This window comes from Elaeis guineensis, chromosome 8 (genome assembly GCF_000442705.2).
Source record: "Elaeis guineensis isolate ETL-2024a chromosome 8, EG11, whole genome shotgun sequence".
Lineage (NCBI taxonomy): Eukaryota > Viridiplantae > Streptophyta > Magnoliopsida > Arecales > Arecaceae > Elaeis > Elaeis guineensis.
This window is the reverse complement of record NC_026000.2, coordinates 14,054,590-14,074,282: the sequence shown is the minus strand read 5'-3', so window position 1 is coordinate 14,074,282 and position 19,693 is coordinate 14,054,590. Positions and strand designations below refer to the sequence as shown.

The 19,693-nt window shown below is 34.8% G+C and overlaps 1 protein-coding gene across 7 annotated transcripts; it reads left to right on the top strand.

The window, feature by feature from the left end:
• The first annotated feature begins 7,607 nt into the window (after positions 1-7,607).
• Positions 7,608-18,153, top strand: LOC105050271 (nucleobase-ascorbate transporter 1). Of its 7 annotated transcripts, none has more exons than XM_073242647.1 (15): positions 7,609-7,943; positions 10,450-10,489; positions 11,736-11,807; positions 11,930-12,106; positions 12,245-12,345; positions 12,430-12,505; positions 12,601-12,660; positions 12,854-13,041; positions 13,127-13,223; positions 13,295-13,381; positions 16,041-16,099; positions 16,375-16,466; positions 16,555-16,632; positions 16,776-16,936; positions 17,614-18,153. In XM_073242647.1, exons 1-15 carry the CDS (start codon positions 7,939-7,941, stop codon positions 17,824-17,826), a joined length of 1,506 nt encoding a protein of 501 aa, XP_073098748.1. In that variant the 5' UTR covers positions 7,609-7,938; the 3' UTR covers positions 17,827-18,153. The 7 variants fall into 7 exon arrangements, 6 of the variants coding, with proteins under 6 accessions (XP_073098751.1, XP_073098748.1, XP_073098747.1 ...); XM_073242648.1 differs by having other exon boundaries at positions 7,844-7,943; positions 11,710-11,807; XR_012133927.1 differs by lacking the exon at positions 10,450-10,489 and having other exon boundaries at positions 7,608-7,943; positions 11,710-11,807; positions 16,776-17,025; positions 17,614-17,642.
• Positions 18,154-19,693: the final 1,540 nt, after the last annotated feature.

The window sequence follows — 19,693 nt, the reverse complement described above, 5'->3', positions numbered from 1 at the left end:
CTGGGCCGGTTCTGTGGGCCAAGCCTATTTTGACAGTCCTAGTTAGGGTAACCATGTGCATGCTATAATCAGAAAAAATATTGTACAGAAATTTCGTACACTTATTGAAGAAGGTCATATATATCTGATTACTAATCTCAAAATTATACACACTGATGGAATGTATCATCCAATAAAGAATGATAAGAAGATCCTTTTTTTGCTGATCACATAATTGAATAAAATATTGAAAGATGATATATGTCCACCTCTGCACAAATTTTATTTCATAAATTATGATAAAATGATAAATCGAGTTGATAATCATATCTATCTTAGTGGTAAGAACAAAAATTACACATGTATCTTACTTAATCTTCTAATTATTTTATTAAACTAATAAATACTTTTTATGTCTGTATTTTATAGATGTTATTGAAAAATTGGTTACTATTAGACCATTGGAGAATGTTCATGCTCAGAACTCTAATGTTAAAAGAAGAAACTTGGAGCTATTGATGCTTGAGTATATATTTTGCTTAACAAGTACTATATAATTTATATAAAAATATATTATTTATCTTTCTAATTCAATCTGATGTTATTGTAGTGGACTGAGAATAAAGGTAACTCTCTGGGGTAATGCTACTGACTACATAGATGAAGCTGAAATTTTGCAAAATTCTACTCATCCAATTCTAATTATAACATCAACAATGGTTAAAATATTTCAAAATATTTAAAAAATATATTTTTTTTATATTAAAATTTTATTCTTAATGAGATATTTATATTATAGGTGAGTATTATCTTTCTTCTACCAGTACAACAAAAATTTATATCAACTTGGATATACCTGAAGTGGAAAGTTTTAATCATAGGTATTATTTGTTTATTTATTATCTTACTGTTAAATTATTTTATATATGACAAACTACTAATTAAATTTAATAATTTTTTCAGTAAAAATTTATTATGTATAAATAATGTTCAAAAGATTATATACCAAAGCCAATTACAAACTTCTTCTACTGATTCATTGTCTATTAAAATGATGATAATTCGAGAGATAAAATCTATCGAGTGAGATTGTCATGGACAGATGATTGAAATTGTGTAATACTAAAATTTTATTTATATATCATATAAATTTTTTAAATTTGATATTTATATTTGAAGATATATAATCATAATTAAATACTGAACTATTTAATTTGTAGGAGATTATCTTTAATTGTGAGGTTTTAATTAATGATATCGAAACAAGATATGGATGGTGCTATACAGCATGCCAAATTTGTCAGAAAAAAGTAAGATGCATTGATATTGGATTCTGATGTGATCGATGCAATATAGAGCCTAAATATCCAATGTCAAGTTTGTTTCGTATTTGATATTTAGAATTTACTGATAAAAGATAAATATAGAGTTTAGATCATAAAAAAATTAAAAATTTATATATTAGATATTTTAATATCATATCTCTTGTTCATATCCATTATAATTTTTTATTTATTAATTATAATAAATTTTAATTTGATTATATTTTTTTCTATTCTTTAGATACCGATTACAATTTTATGTGGAAGATTATATTAGATTTGCATCATTTGTCTTTTTTGATAAAGTTGCTCAACGGTTAATAGACAAATCAGTTAAAGAATTATGTATGGATAAGGTACATACAGTATATATTTCATATTTTATTCATCCAATAAATTATTTGACGATATTGAGTTGTGTATCTCTCTTCGTGCAAAAAGATGATGATTCTATTGTTTTCTTAAAAATTAAAAAAATTATAGAAAAAAATTACATCTTCCAAATTAAAATTGATGAATACAATCTCAAATAAGGAGGAATAAACTGCACTATTCTTAAAATAGTTTCAAATGACGCATGCAACGAATCAAAAGGCAAGAAAAATCGAAAAAAATTTATTATGAGTGATATATTTTTATTTTTTTTACATATGAATGATTATATTTATATATTTTATTCTAATAATTGATAATTAAATCTCTTCTTGCGGACTGAAGTAGATGAGGATGAAATTTCTGTTATTGATATGACTATGAAGAAAAACGATGTACGTAGGATGCAAATAGATGGTTATACTCTGCTTGATGATGAGGATTTCGGAATAATTAATGTCGAAAATATTGATTCAAGAAATGATTTCTCTATCAATAAAAGACAGAAATGATTATGTTACTTCTTATTATTATGTTATTTAAATATTTTGAGTTTATATTTTTATTTAGAATATTTGATATCATTTATGATATCTTTTATATTATGTTGAATTTTTAATTTATAAAAATATTATTTGAAGAAATAAATATGTACCATATACATCACACTAGATTCTAAGCTAGTTAATTATTTTAAAAATAAAACTTTATACGATATATTAATGAATATATCAATATTGGGTCTGTTGGTCGGGCCTGGTATTGGCCTTTTAGCATTGGACTGGGCTGGGCTGCGCTTGCGGATAGATATCGAGCCTAATTCCCACTGCAGGGCCTGGCCCGATATTTGATCAGCTTCATTGTTGAGGGTATTGGATTGATATTTGCTGTGGATTTCTACGCCTGCAATTGATAGGAGGCCTGCGGGCATTTAGAGTTGTACTTGCTTGAGAATTCTGCAGCATAGAACATGCTGCTCAGATTTCGGATAATGTCTATATATTTCTCATCTGTGCAAATACAGATATAAATTTTAAAATCCATCAAATAAAATAAATTATTTAAAATAAATTAAAATATAAAAATAATTTAAAATTTATATTTATATTAAAAATATTATTCATACAAACCTTAATTCATAAGTTAGAGGCTCAAATATGTTCGAATTCAAATGATACTCAATTCATATCGATCAGATCATAGAGTAAAAAATTTAAAATTAAATCAAAAATTAAATAATTTTGATCAAATTAGATCAGATTTAAATTAAATAAATTTAAATTTAATTTAAAAATAAAATAAATCTAATTTTATAATCTAATTTAATTTTATAGGTTCTTCAAAATAAATTAAATTAAGTTTAAATAAATCAGATCGGACCATAGATCAATCCGAACCATTTACAATCATATACATATTTTATTAATTTTTTAAAAAATAAATATGATTAAAATATTTTTTATTGAATTTAATTTTAATTTAATGATCCATAATATTTAACTATTTAATTTTTATTTATAATTTATTTGTACCATCAATATCCAATATATCTGTGTGGGCGCACGTGTCCATTCAAAACTTTTATATATATAGCTACACTGCATTTTAGAAAAACGCTGAAGGTGTACTTGGATCTATCAACATTGTCTATAAGTGAAATGCCATATATTCAAAAAGGTATAAATTTTAATACATAGCAATGGATAATATGTATAGCTTTGGAAATAGATGTATGAACATAACTAATTTAGATATTTTATTTTATGACTTTTCAACATCTTAAATTTCTATTCATCCATAATAATTTTTTCTGACTTGTTGTTTTCTTATTTCTATCACCATCCTAATAAACTTATCCAGCTCTGCTCTCTATCTTTATTATTACTATTTATTTTTTATCTAATTTTTTTATCAAATATATTACATATTTATGTATATATACATACATACATACACACATATATATATATATATATATATAAGAGATTATGCTTATTTTAGAAGAAAGAGATTCAAATTCTCTAGAATATTTTTTTATAACAATCATATTTTTCTAATTTTTGATATTAATAATAAATATAAATTGAAGACCAATAATCTATATAGTTAAAAGTGTCTAGAAACAAAAAAAAAAATCAAATATTTTTATAGTCCCAGGGTCCCATAAAATGAGCAATTGTTTTATACTACTATACTTAAATAAATGCTAAGTATTTAAATAATAATTTGATGTATTTATTATGATAATCAGATATGTATATACATTAGTTGAAAATTAATATATTTTAATACTGAGATAATAACAAAATAGTATTATATATCATTTTAATTATTTATTTTTATACAAAATATTATTGCTGCATAGCTCAAGAGTTTTTAAATATGTGTTTTTTTATATATATATATTTTTAATTGTATAAAACATGATAAATAATATGAATTTTTAATTTGTATATTTGATTGATATTATATGTGGGAGAGGGCTGTCAGCTGTCCTGACTGCGAGTCTCACCCAAGACACGAATCCCAACACATTTCCGGAATCGAGCGGGCTACGAGCAACGCGCCTTGGCATATCTCCATGATTTTTGTCCGGGGGTCAAGGACATCCCCGCCAAACCATTAAAGCCTGAGGTCGATTGACTGCCGAGAGGACCGACCCGAGGCCCCATAGCCGTAAAAGAACACCGCATTAATTTGAAAAAGAACACGCACCAAACGCTGCCAACACCACCGTGCCCCCCCCCCCCCCCCCCCCACGAAAAAAGAAAAATAATAACACGCACCCACAATGCCAACACCGCGCACGCCGTCCCTCCGATGGTTGCTTTCCTGTAGCTCTTGCGGTCCAAACGGCCGTAGGCACGGGCACCTGTCAAGGAAAAGGGTCTAGTTTTAGGATTTAATTTGAAAAAGAAAAGTACTTATTTGGATGGATGGGAGTGCTTAAGCTAATTGAAGGCTAAAGGCTTCCCCCTTACCTTACTACATTGCGGTCTAAAAGGTAAATAATGCGGGAAAGAAGAGACACAAGTGTGCGTTTGAAAGGAAAGGAAGGTGTACTTGTGCTTGCTTAATGGAAGAATTTACCGTGCAGGTGTTCTATTCGCGCACAGCAACGATCGGAAATTGTGTGCCCTCGGGAGCCGCCACGGACGCAACAACGCATGGTAAAGGCTTGTAAATGCTTTAATTCAGAGCAACTCGGTCAAACGACCATTAAAATCGTCAAAAGGTCATGATGATGTGGTGTCTCGGATATCGATCCCCGTCATGTTATTCCTCTCAGAGAGCATGTTTCTAGCTTTTTATTATTATTATTATTATTTTGGATAAATCGGATAGCTGCAGCCGAAGGACGAGGAAGAGTTGTTGCCGACACCGCCGAGAGCGGTGGCGGCGTGGATCGGGGACAAATCCCGGTCGTGGACGCCAACAACGGGGAGGATCTGGCCGTCGCTGAGCTTGACGAGGAAGTCCCGGTCACAAGAAGTCGGCATCAACGATGGCGACCTCAGGGTGATATCAGCGACAATGAGCCGCCGTCGACGGAGGAGGCCGAGATGAAGAATCTGGTCTCGGCGGCGACGAGGGCATCGATGCTTCCGCCGACGGAGAGGAAGACGACGTCAACGAAGGTACCATCGAACGTGTTGAGAATGTCAAATCAATGAAGTGGGTTGCCGTCGTGGGTGTTCGGGACAGCGGCAGATGGAGGTAAGAGAGGAATAACCCGAGTTAGAGTGCGGTCCAAGAAAGCAGAGATGCACCGAGCGTACGTATTTAAAAATGCCCTCTCCTTTTAGGCTTAATTTACGCACCTGCCACTCTATGCTTCCCGGATTATGGCCTGTCTTCAAAACGGTCATTTCAATCATCCATAAACAAAACAAACGGTCAGTATTTACCCCAAAAAGAAGATGATGGTACGAAATTCCAATTAACCAACTGTTGCTAAACCTGCTTAGTAGTTGTAAGCGCAGTTACAGCGTTGCCGTGGCGGCCGTTGTTAACTTATTACAGCTCCCGTAATCGTTTTGTAATATTATTTACCGTGCAGAGGAGCAAACTGGTGATTGTGGTAAATTACTCACTAATCTAATAAAATGCAATGAGAAATGGCTTCATGTGGCAACCTTGGACAGGCTCCTTAATTTTATGGACACCGACGAGGCAAAGCTATAAAGGTGATGGAATTAGATGCTTCTAAACATCCCTCCCACTCCATCCAGGTGTTCTTTTCTTGAGAGCCAGACTCTTGATGGAATATCGCTGCGGTGCCCTCGAGAATCCATCAATATGCGTGGGCGCGGAGCCAAAAGTGAGTCGCACGTGCGCAGCACGCTCCAATCTCGGACCTCGTTGGTCGACCAAAATGCCCTCCGATCCAAACTTTACATCCTGTCATCGTTTAATAAAACAGTTGTTTGTGTCGCAATGGAAGTTACCGTGCGAGGATGCCCGATGTGCGTAAACAAGCCATTATTTGATTGTTTTCATTGGTTGGAAAATGTAGTAGTGTTATTTGCTACTCAAGAAAAACGATAATCCTGTGTCATGCATGGATGGATATGACCAGCACGTCCGTCCAAAAAATAATAGAAATATTAATTACCTACAATGATTCTATTTTATGAAATAATAACGTCATTACAATGGTTAATGATGGCCATAACAAAAATTCTTTTGATGCGAAACTGTAGGGGATTATATTTAAGTTTTAGTCTTGTATAGAATGATTAGTGGGAAGATAGATTAACCAATATAGATGATTGGATCCCAAACTTACTCACTTGAAGTGTCCCAACATGTATATCAAAGCCTTCTTTTGGTTTGATTTAAACTCTCTGTTTCATCCAAACAAAATTAAATTAGATTTCAAGTTGCATATAAAAGCTTTTAATTTATAAATAGGAGACTAAAATAAAATTTTTGATCTGAAATTTTTGATTGGGTTTTGATATCCCTCATTTGATTTTTTTTTTTTAGTTGTAGAGGGAAATTTTGACATCATATAGGATCTTTTGACCGATACCCTTTTATTTGCTTCTAGTTTTGCTGAAAACACTATTTTAATTTATTAATCAGAAGTCATCGTATATTTCTCATTGGAATATTATTTTAAAGATATAAATAGAATATCATAATCATCGATGGTTTTTTTGAGCAATATGATCATATTTATATTCATGTGCATGATATGTGATTTGCATAAGTAATAATAAAAAATGGCAGTTTTATCCAATTCATTTACACATGGAAGTCCAACTTGATCTTAGAGCACCAGCTTGTTTCATTGGAACAACAAAATCCCAACAAGAATAACGGTCATTTGAAGCTAGATACTTAAAAGATGAGTTTGAAGTACCAAAGAATATTATCAAACTGGTAACAAGCATTAAAAGACAAATGAATACATATAATTTGCTAACCAAAAGCCAAGCAACTTAATAATTACCTCTCGATAAGTCGTAATTTTTGATAGTACGATTGATCTGATAATTTTTTAGTTGGATTTGACAAAAGCCGATTCGCATCACATATGAAATGCTATGTGTTCCTTCAACCCACCCCAGCATCCGAAGAAGAAGAAGAAGAAGAGAACGAAAAAGAGAATTTTTAAGAAATCGATATATTTTTATTATAAAAAAAATAAAAAGACAATGAACATTATGTTTTATCGTTAAGGAAGAAAAAGGAAAAATTAAATTTAAGAAAATATAATATTTGTAACTCTCTGAGTTACAGCGGTGGGTGGCGCAGGCAACTAACTCGAGCAATCCACGTTAAATGCAATTTATAAACCCCTCCCCCATCAGCAGGTGAGGAAAGTGAAAGCAGAGGGGGTAAGTTGGCAGGGTGCGGCGAGTTGTAAGGCGGTGGGACCGCGTGGCAGTTTCGATATTTAAGGCACCAGGCCAGTGGCAGTTCCGCCAACCCAGACCGTTTCAATTAAAATTTCAAGAAAAGCGGCGTCTTCTTCACGGAGGGCCTTTTCTCTCTGCTTCTTCTGCACTGTGCCCCTCCCTCCTTGTCTCCCTCCCTTTTTTTTTTTTTTCTTCTCTTTTGCCATCCTCTTTTCTCTTTTGTCACTCTGTCCAAACCCCCCTTCCTCTCGCTTGCTTGCTCGCTTTCTCTCTCTCCTTTTTTTTTGTTGTGGTGGTGGAGGAGGTGAAGCTGGTAGTGCTTGAGTAATGGCGGACATTAGCCATCCACCAATGGAGCAGCTCCAAGACCTGGAGTACTGCATAGACTCCAACCCACCATGGAGTAAGAGTCCTGCATGACCTCTCCTTTTTCACTTTGTACTTCCATTCTTTTGAAGCATCATTTGGGTTATGATGTACTGCCTCGAAATGATTGGGAAGTAAGAATGCTTCTATGGGACTCGAGGTTGTTGTGTGAGTTGCTTTTTATTTTTTTATTTATTTTTAAATTTGAGCCCTAACCCACAAGAAAAGAGAAAAAAAAAATGTCTATTTCTTTCTCTCTCTCTCTCTCTTATTTTGGGAAGTGGGGTGTGGGAGTAGGTTGACACTTGAAAATTATTCTGTTAACATTTTCTTTAAAAATGCTTGTTTTTGGCTGTTGGGTTGGGTGTGATTGTTCATCGATTTCCTCATTTGTGTTGGGGGTTTTGTCCTTTTGTGAGGATGACGCATGGCTGGTCTCTTGGGTTTATATTTTCCTTTTTGTGCTATCCGATTCATTGCCATTTTTTGTGGCTAGACTGATCCATGTGATTTAAATTATTACCATTTTGGAGGGAAAACTCGAAAAGCCTCTGAATTTTTCCTCCCCGTCCTTTGTAAGTTTTATATGTAGAAAATTCAAGTCTTTTCTTCAGCCTATGTAGGATCAATTATATAACTAAGGAGGCACTTTCAAGATTGGAGTCTTGGGAAGGTAGGAAGTAAAAATTTAGGCACATTGCTTGGACGATTTGAGTTGTTAGTTTGGTTTGGGAATATTTTTCTTTTAAAATTTAAATAATTTGTTATTTCATATTTCTTTCCAGTAACTTTTAGGAACACTTGTACATTTAACCAAAAAAAAAATATATTGCATGAATTATTTTGGTTTGGGTATCTCCGGGGCAAAAAACCAACATATGAGTGAAAAAACAATTCAACTTTGTGAACAATGAATTGAGCAGGAAAAAAATGAAAATAAGGAGCTATATCTTCACTTTGAGATATTTGTTCTAGTAAACCATCAATTTCTCAACTTGCAATTGTATTTTACTTTTCAAGTTCTTTGATGATAATTTTTTCCATTACTCTTTTTCATTCTTCCGACCAGGAAGGGCTTTATCACTTCTAATCCAATGATACCTTATTATTTTGCATCATGTGTTTTGAACATTTTAAAGAAAGATTATTTCATTATTATCTTAAATTTCTCGATTATAAACTTATAATGCTAAATTTAAAATATGAAAATACTGATGCTTTTTACCTCTTGGATAATTCATTATTGATGTAATACAATATTAAAATTCCATAAGAAAACAAAAGGTAGCAACAAACTTCCTTCAACAAAGCTATTACCGTTGAAATATTCATGATGATATTCTTAGATCTTATTAAGATTTAATGCAGAGCTTGTTTAATTGGTGTATAACAAGAATCTGATTTTATATCCAAGCCTAGTAGAACTATCCGATTCATTTATTGCTGAAAGCCAATGAAACCTTGAGACTTTGTCTTTTGCTTTAGCTCATATGTAAGACTCCTTTTATTTGTATGGTTATCATCTAAACTTTGAATGAAGCTTTCCTATGCTTTTGGGTTATATTTGTGGGTCTCCTATCATGAGAACCCATGCAGGCATGTATTTAGTCCCACGTCAACCATGCAATGGATTTTAGATACTTATATAGGGATAAGAAATCCGAACAACACCCTTTGACTTGTCTTTTTGGGCAAGATCCAGGTTGTTAAAAATGGTATGAGTGGATTTGGCCCATGGTCCATGTGGACCAAGAGACGTTGCAGCATGGGCCCATTTGGATCGACCACTGGCTGATCTTGATGTTGATGCTTGAATTTGTAGTACTTGTGATTGGATTTAAATAGATTTGGATTCTTAACTTGACGGCGATACTAGAGCGAGCTTAAATGGGAGGGAAGTATGTGAGGGCCGTGGAGGCATGTGTTTATTCCCACATTGGCTATGTGATAGAAAGATCTTGGATGTTTATATAGTGTCAACGAGCTCGAATAACGTCTTCCGACAAGTCTTTTTGGGTAAGATCTTGGATTATTATGCTGACAAATGATTTGACAATTGTTTTATTTTTCTTTTTGAAAAGCTAGATCTGAGGATCTAGTGGACTGTCAGATTGTTCTAGTTATCCATAAATATTTGGACTCCTTCAAAGTTGGTACTTGTAGCTTGATTTTACACCATCACTATCATCTTGCAGTTGTGCTCTATAGAAAAACAACTTGTATAATGTGTCTTTCAAGCTTTTAAATTTTGTTGTAATTTTGTTCAGAAACTTTTCTAGATAATTTTAGATGATGTGGCTAAACTTGAGTGAGAGAAATTGCTGACCTCCCATGGACCATTTATCAAGATGTAAATAAAGTCGGTCTTCTTTCTAATAGAGATTTGAAAGCCAAGCTTTGATATAAACTGCATCCTAACTCTCAAAACAAATTTAGCTTATGACAGAAGATATTGATTTTTGCTCTTGAAAAATTTAAACCTTCATTCAATTTTTTAGCTCTTTAAACAGTTTGCTAAATATAATGATCTTGCTTTTCTTCAGGATGTTGATCTCTCTTTCCCTCACCAAACATCTAAGCAATGTGCGTACCTTGTCTCTTTTGTTCACTCTCTCTCTCTCTCTCTCTCTCTCTCTCTCCCCCCCCCTTCCTCTTCAGGGTATGGCTTCTATTAGTGCTTATTCATCAAGTCTCTTATAGATCAACAAGGATATGATATATTTTTCAATTTTTCTTGGATCCTAAGAGGTCTGAAGCAAGAATTGTTATGTGGGAGTTTGGATGGATTATGTATGCGGCATTTAGGAGGAGAATATTATACTAGATTTGTGATTTATCTAAATCTTGTGGAGCTTGATTGAGAAAGCTTGACACTTGGTGATATTTATGAGATGATGTAAATGCTTATGGCAACCCATTACACTTGAGCTTCACCATTGAATTCTCATTTAGGCTTCCTTTTGGTTTGAGATTCAGAATAAAAGGAATATGGAGGATTATTCCTCATGGACTGGTAATTCCTGTTCTGTTTTGCTGAAATTTCTTGTTCGTGGCTGGTATAACTCTAGGGTTGACGATGCTTTTGCCCTTGTAAGAAAAGGGTGCAACAATAAAACAAGATCTTATTGTAGGAAAAATTTGATTCTCGTCCATCTTGGAATGGGTATTCTATGTATAAGCAGGTTTAACTAGCATACGTATTCCTCCTTTATTCCTGATTTCAAAAATCTGTTTCACAAGAATAAAGGCATTTCCAAGCTTTGCTTGTGCTTTGTCCCCAACCAAATGCAGCCAAAAAGGCAGGTACCCTTGGTAAATTTTGTATGCATTTACTAGCAGTTTGTGATATGCAAGATGTTACTTAGGTGCAATAGTAAAAAAATGTGGTTATCCCTTACTACTAGATTTTCCTCTCCAATGTAAAATGCCTGAGTGATAGGTGAGACCCGCCAACTACACCCTAACAATGTGCCATGTAAAATATAAGTTTTGCAAAATCAGTTGCAAATGAAATTGTCCTCATTATATTTTTCTTGCTTTGCAAGTTCGATCCTTGTCAATACATACAAGTTTTCCCTTTGTAACTTGTTTTATCTCTATGCACTATTTTCGGTACATTATCAATGTTTCATCACCTAATCTATTTGTATACATCTGTTGCACTAACAAATTATTTATATTGAAAATGCAAAGTAGTATATGTTTTTTTTGCTTGCATGTAAATACCAACCAATTTACATTTTCTTACTCTTGTTTAGGCCCATCATGATTTTTATTATTTGAATTGTATTTTTCTTCTGCAGTTGAAACTATTTTGCTGGCTTTTCAGAACTACATCTTGATGCTTGGCACTACTGTGATGATTCCTTCAATTCTTGTTCCCCTAATGGGTGGAAGTGATGTAAGTCCAAAAAGTCAATTGAATTATGAAATTTATTTTGTTCTATTATTATGCACTCTCAACTTAACTCTTGTTGTCTTATTGATGCCTTTTTATCATGTTCTCTTAATTATCCAACATAGGGTGACAAGATTCGGGTCATACAAACTTCATTATTTGTGTCTGGCATCAACACACTTTTGCAAGCATTGTTTGGAACACGTTTGCCAGCCGTTGTGGGTGGTTCTTTTGCTTATGTTATACCAATCCTTTATATAATACGTGACTCGGCACTGCAACGAATCCCTGATCCACATGAAGTGAGTTCATATAATTTTGTTAAAGATCTTGATCCAGCATGACTGTTTATTTTGCTTCTTTAACATTCTATTCATCAGCATTTAGTTATCATAAAGATGGATAACATGGAGTCTTCCATCTATCAATCCAACTTGCAGAGATTCCTACAAACCATGCGTGCTATTCAAGGAGCACTTATCATAGCATCAAGTTTACAAATAATACTTGGCTACAGCCAGTTGTGGGGTCTCTTTTCAAGGTATTATTGTTATTATTTATTGAGATTATAACTGCACTAGATATTATTTATGTGCCGTTTCTGTTATTATGCTTATCTCTACAGGTTCTTGAGTCCTCTTGCTATGGCACCTGTGATTGGATTGGTTGGTTTAGGGCTGTTTGAACGAGGTTTTCCTGCGGTATGTTAGTTGTTTTTTGACTATTTAAATTCCATGACAATTGTAGCAGTGGTTGTTGGGGAAGAAAAGCATGTTGATGCTGTTTGTTTCATTAGGTAGGAAACTGTGTGGAAATTGGTATACCGATGCTTCTAATGCTCATTGGGTTGTCACAGGTTCTTTTTTAATCTTCTATTATAATGTTACCTCTCTCTCTCTCTCTCTCTCTCTCTCGCTCTCTCTCTCCATCCATCCATCCATCTCAATCGATCAATTGATCTATCTTCCATCTATCTATCTATCTACCTATCTTCCCCTTTCTTTTTGATGTTTCGTGAGCCAAAAACTATTGTACTATGTAATATGCAGTATTTGAAGCACTACAGGCCATTCCGAGATATTCCAATCTTTGAGCGCTTTCCGGTTCTCATCTGTGTCACAGTCATTTGGATATATTCTCTTATTCTCACAGCAGGTGGTGCGTACAACAATAGACCCATCAAAACTCAAGATAGTTGCCGCACTGACAGAGCAAACCTCATATCATCTGCTCCTTGGTAAGTATCCACAATGCATGCTCCCCCATTTATTTGATCTTAATGAATGACTCACCCACCCTTACTTTTGATTGTCGCTACTCAGGTTCAAGTTTCCATATCCTTTGCAGTGGGGGGCACCAACATTTGATGCTGGTCATGCTGTTGCAATGATGGCTGCTGTTTTAGTGTCACTCACAGAGGTATTTGTTGACAATGCTTTTTAAGTCTTCTTGAAAGTGCTTTTACACTTATATTTTCCTTGAATCTCCAGTCAACTGGTGCATACATGGCTGCCTCACGCCTAGCTATTGCCACTCCTCCTCCCGCTTATGTTTTGAGCCGAGGCATTGGCTGGCAGGTGAGCTGGTAACTTGTTTTAGTAAGCTGACTTTTCTTTGTTGGGTTTTTAAGTTCTATAGCTTGTAGTTTTATCCTAGATCTGTCCCACTATCTCTATAGATAAGAGACCATAGTATCAGGTGAAACTTTATTCTTCAATTAAAACATTATACTGAATGACCAACATACATGGAGATGCTGATCAAGATGGTTTCAATGTGAGTTGTTTGTAAGTCACAAATAAACTCTGACAAATAGTTAATAGAAAGGAATTTTTTGGGAAATTAGTTCTCAATTTGATTGGAGCAAGAACTCATAATAAACATAAGATCTTAATTCGGCTGTCATGCTTTCCATACATTTCACTTTGAATAGCAACCTGATTTATAGAGAGGAGTTAGGGAACAAATAAAACTCTTTGTTGCTTATTTTGGCAAAGCCAGACAATGCTTACAGAGCCGTGGCATGATATTCCAGCATTCAGAAGAGGCATATTGTACTTTGCTTCTCCAAAATGAAATGTGGATACCAAAAAAAGACACCATTGTGAGCATGGTTTATTTTTTTTTCATGTTGGGGCTTGAAAGAAAAAGAAATTATATTGCTTGGCATTTTGAAACTAAGGGATTTGATTTTGTTTGAATCAGCTGGGTTCAAAATAAAACTGAAACCAATAAAACTGATGCTTCATTACTGAAAATGAATGCAACCGGTCACTCAATGGGTAAACTGGATTCTTTGTGTTGCCACTGGGAGGCTACTATTTCAGCTATTTCACTTTTGACTAAATCTTGCACAACTTAAGCTACCTTCAACTAGCACCGAAGCTGAAACCTCAAACTTTGCTGGTAATAGTGAGATTTATCTGTTCTATTTAAGAGCAACAAAAGACACGGAGAAGCATGTAACTGTGCCCAAGTGACTTAACATTAAAAATAAGGAAGAGGGTTCATTGGGCTACCGTTTACAAATTCGATGAGAAACATAGCTCACCCATATTAAACCCCCATGTAACGGACGATCAAGTGCCAGCATGTTTAAGCATCTATACGCACAACAACATTTTTTTTTTTTTTTTTTGTTCATAAGCATGGTGCCAGATTGTCTGACTAAAAATTTAAAAAGATTAAGAACCCAAGAAAGACTGCACAAACAGGTGATTAATAGCAATACAATAAGCGACTGTGAGCTGCATCCAGATCCCCTTAAAAAAGAGAGGCCCTTATTCAAGAGTGGCATAGAGAGAATCCGATGTGTTCACCTTAGATAAAGTAAATGTTGCAGTGAGAACAAATCTGTATAATGAGTCTGATGCTTTTGACTGAGGCTGCATCTCTATATTGCTTCATTGAATTATTATAGTCAGTCTTGTATCCACAAGCTTCCTTGTAGAAAATAGAAGCTAGTATAATTTCTCAAAAATTAGTATGATTTAGTTTAAAAGCAACATGGAATCAAGCCACAAGGAAAATTGATGCTATTATGGTAACTCTCTCTCAGTTCAAATGAGTATGTGCAAGGAAGTTCATAGCTTGAAGAAAAGGAATCAACTATGAGAATGCCTATAATGGATAAAAATGAGCCAAGAGTAGACAAAAATGTTTGCAGAACAAATGGAATGTCTCTAGATCCGTATTTAGGAATTATGACAATGTTGGAGTCAATGTAAGTCTGATGTATGGAGATTGGTGGTTTATCTTTGGGAATAGACATGCAAAAGAGGAGATTGAATAAAAGAGCATATTATGGTAGGGCAAATAGGTAATCATTATGATATCTGAAAAATCAGAATTAAGTTAATAAGTTGTCTTTTTTCTATTATAAAAGACTGTTCTATCAAAAACAAGAAAATATTCTGGAGATGATTTCGAAGTTGGTTTCAATAAGAGCTTTCCTGCTAACTAAGGCCTAGGTTGGATCAGAGCGGCAAAAGCCCATATCCACTTTGCTCAAGGACATGGTCCAATGTTTGAAATATGGATCCTGACCATTCTCCCAAATGAATCAAAGGTGATTGTTGTATATGTCTGTGAAAAATTTGAATCTGTCACAACTGTTTGTCTCTACCAAGCTTGAACAATAATTATGCGCAGATTAACAGGCAAGTTAAGAATGTGTTGGATGTAATACAATAAAGACTTGCAGCCCTTAGCTGGTAAGATCAGAATTATACAACATAACTGAATCAGACATAAAATATTCTTATTTAACTTTTCAGATTGCTTCTGGTTTTTTCTGATCAAACATTTAAAAAATTCCTGTTGTTTCGCTTTCTTATAGCGAACCTAGAAAGTTAGGCTGAAACTGGCATGAAATCTGTAAGATGTTAGACCCAAAGGAATATGAAGAACTTTGTTGGTTATTGACAACACATCACAAATAAAACAAAATGTATGCAAGTTTGACAAAGAAGTGAATAGATGACACAAACTATTCGGTGATATCATACAAGGCAATGCCAGAAGTGACCATCTTGCGTTAAGGCTACTTTGATGTTAGACACATTACCCACCTAACAAGACCAGAAATGGTATCTATGTGGCTTTGTAGAGAATTATCCTGTCAAAATTTCATAGTTAGTGCGATTATAGATCCTTAGTTGTCTGCTTGAATCTTGTAATTTCGTTTGTCTCATGGTTTTGGTTGCTGAAGTGTTTATAATTGTTTGACCTATGAAGGGAATAGGTGTACTGCTGGATGGTTTATTCGGAACAGGGACAGGCTCTACTGTTTCTGTGTAAGAACTTATGTTTCTGCTGCTGTCTGGGCAACATGGTTTTATTATACACAGATATTTATATCTGCATAAGCTTGCACATATAAACAGTGAACACTGTGCATTATGCAGCTCCCTTGTGCTGCACGGTTCCCTTACCAGGGGTCAGGTGGGGGACACCTCCAAAGGGGGTCTGTGCAGTCCACAGCATGTGTAGCTCCAATGTACTGTACCTCTTATATTTATTCTAGATAACAATGGCAATGATGATGACAGCAATTGGTGTCAAATTTAAGGGAGAACGTGGGGCTTCTTGGGCTAACACGAGTTGGCAGTCGCCGAGTCGTTCAGATATCTGCTGGATTCATGATATTTTTTTCCACCTTAGGTATATTCTTTTTCAACACTAGCAGTGTTCATGTTTTTCAGTGTGCTTGGCAAGAATAACTGTTTGATATCATATTCTGTATTTTCAGGAAAATTTGGAGCTGTCTTTGCGTCAATTCCATTCCCCATTTTTGCTGCTCTATATTGTGTACTTTTTGGCCTTGTTGGTATGTCTTTCACTGTGATGGAAATAGTTCTCTTGCTTTTATACTGTGTACTTTTTGGCCTTGTTGGTATGTCTTTTCACTGTGATGGTAATAATTCTCTTGCTTTGTCACTCCTAACTCACTCTGTTTCTGGATTTCTGCAGCATCTGTTGGGATATCGTTTCTTCAGTTCACCAATATGAACTCTATGAGAAATCTCATCATCACAGGGCTTTCGCTTTTCCTTGGGATTTCTGTTCCCCAGTATTTCAGTGAAACTCTGTCTTCTTCCGGTCATGGCCCAGTATATACACGTGCAGGATGGGTTAGTTTATGTGTATTAATAACCTCGTAGAATCTTCAAAGAATACAGCCAGTCATCTCGGAACAAATAAATCAGACAGTTGACTGCTTGTAAGCAGTAATATAATCTAATGGGTTATCAGAAATTCCAAGCCATTTACTTAATGATCCATCTTTAGATGGCATTCAAATTTGCTACATCTTATATGGTTCTATATGGGCATAGAATGTGTTCTATTGGTGCCTAAGTAACATACTCATGCACATGCACAATAATCTGTGCAAGATATGCTACAGAAACTGTTAGGTCTTTATGTTAATTCATGTCTTTTATAAAATTAATCCGAATATCAATACATTTTCTTAACATCCCTACCACCCATAAAACTCAAAATACTTTCAAAGATACTCATTTGATCAACCTGTTGGAATATGTCTGAACTTTTTCCATTAGATATATATAGGCTAAAACCTGATGCTATCAGATTTTATACTTGTGAATCAAGTTTTAATGCTCATCTATCTTGGGATCATTGATTGGATGGCTTGGATCTACTGCAATCACTTAAATTATGGTTTAGAGCATGTTTAGATTATATTCTAGTGAGGTTCTATTTCTTTGGTTACAATTGCTTGCTGTTTCTTTCAAGAAAACAAATTGCTTATTATTATTATTATTATTATTTTTCATGTTTGCAGTTTAATGGGTTCTTAAATACCATATTTTTCTCACCTCCGACTGTGGGGTTGATCGTTAGTGTATTTTTGGACAACACATTGGAAGTTGAGAAGTCCAAGAAGGATAGAGGCATGCCATGGTGGGTAAAATTCAGAACATTCAGAGGGGACAACCGGAATGAGGAGTTCTACACACTTCCATTCAATCTCAACAAGTTCTTTCCACCCACCTAGCAAGGGTGCAGCACTGTTGGAGTCTCCAATTCGCCTCATTTTGGTGTTGTAAAGATGAGCACCGGTATAATCCTCGTCAACCAAGGCAGTTCATGATCCTGGGTTTTCCGAAAGTCCCAAGGGTGCAAATGTATGTTTTGGATCTGATCTTGATCGGTTGGCATTTGCTGCCCTCTTCGTCTTGCTTATGCTTCCAGCATCTCCTGTACTTCTGGTACATCTATGTATCGTCAAAAGGATGAGCAATTAATCTATGTGCTTTGTAGGATTTTGATGTAATAAGATAGGATGATAACATGGTTTCATATTTAAAGTTCTTTCTTGTCACCTGTTTTTATTTGGTGATGTGCCTATATTTTACTTTTTGTATGCTATGGGTTTCCTTTTGCTGTGATGAGTTGTAATATTTTTCTCCCCTGGAGCTTCACTTTTTCTCCACTATCGCAAAATGGAGAATGGATCTGATCTTCTGCCTGAATTATATGTTCAACATGATATAACAGTTCAAAAAAAAGAGCATGATTTGGGGGTTTCTAAGATTTCTACTAAAATTATTTCCATTTATGCGAGTATTGGATTCTTTTAAGCAGGTGGCTATTGGTAAACCTTGTCTTCAGTATGTATAGAAATGTTTGATAATTTCATGAATCTGGCTTCATTTGTGGTGATGCGATATTCCCAACCTTTGTACTCAAACATATTTCTTACGGTACCAAAGGGAAAGTGAAGTTACCATGCTTTATTTGTTAGTATTCAAGCTTTACTCCCTGAAAATGCATTACGCAATTCTAGCATAATACACTGATCTGAAAATTTTTTTTGTATTCCAAACTTTGATGACTAAGCTTAATCCGCATAGAGATGATGCCACTACTATAATACAACGGCCATTAGTGAACATAACCTACGACGGAATCAGTGGAGCAGCAGTTGCCGAAGTCATCAGAATTCTGCTTTCCATTATTCATGAATGATAAAAGGTGCTGTTGCCACAAATTCATCCTGGGTCAGAGTTATTGGAGTGAGGTGAAAATAACGGTGATTGGGTCTATAAAATAAGTTTATGTTTGGTGGTGGTTTTGGAGAAAATCTTTCGGAGTTATTGGAGTGAGGTGTGGTGGTTTCAGTGAAAATCTTTCGGAGTTATTGGAGTGAGGTGAAAATGGCGGCGATTAGATCTATAAAATAAATTTATATCCAGAGATGATTTTAATGAAAATTCTCTGACGTTTAAGTCAGATTTTTGGAATAGATAAAAAAGAGCAAGTGCTTGAAAAGAGTGATTATTTATTTTTGGAATTTCCTGATTGTCTTTATTCATAGACCAAGGTTGAAGCCGTACAAGAGAAAAGCAATGGGAGGTCTCTCTACCTCCATTGAGTGTCCTCAAAACTCTGACTTGATTTTTCTGAATTTGGTGGGTGGTGTCATCTCACTCGGCACATGGCGAGCCACTTTCATTAATGGCCATAGCTGGAGTTTCTGGGTTTCGATGGTTGATGTGATTTTATTTAGTGGATTGTTTGTTGCTCCCATAAATGACTCTAGTCTGACTTCCTAGGATTTGATGGTTTGATTTGAAAGGATCGGGTGGGGGTTTCCTATCTGTCTTCCCAAATATGGTGGTCAAAATATAGGTCGGTCGAAACGAAGATTATTGGTTGAAGTGTGGTGATTAATGGAGGGATAGTTCGACAGCTGATGCACAGGTCGGAGGCTGATGCATAAGTTGATGATCGATGCCCGAGATGTTGTTGATAGCCGCGGGTAGAGGTGATCATGGACCGGGCCTTGGCCTTAAATTCTATTTATTTTTAATCAAATTTTGGGCTGGGCTTATGTAAAATTTAACATTCTTTAGGCCCAA

Bases quoted from the DNA above. Each gene is read 5' to 3' on its own strand.
- LOC105050271 (XM_073242645.1), top strand. From the start codon at position 7,868: ATGGCGGACATTAGCCATCCACCAATGGAGCAGCTCCAAGACCTGGAG. The intron at 12,346-12,429 runs GTATTATTGTTA...TTATCTCTACAG, and splicing joins TTGTGGGGTCTCTTTTCAAG to GTTCTTGAGTCCTCTTGCTA. The intron at 13,224-13,294 runs GTATTTGTTGAC...TTGAATCTCCAG, and splicing joins TTTTAGTGTCACTCACAGAG to TCAACTGGTGCATACATGGC.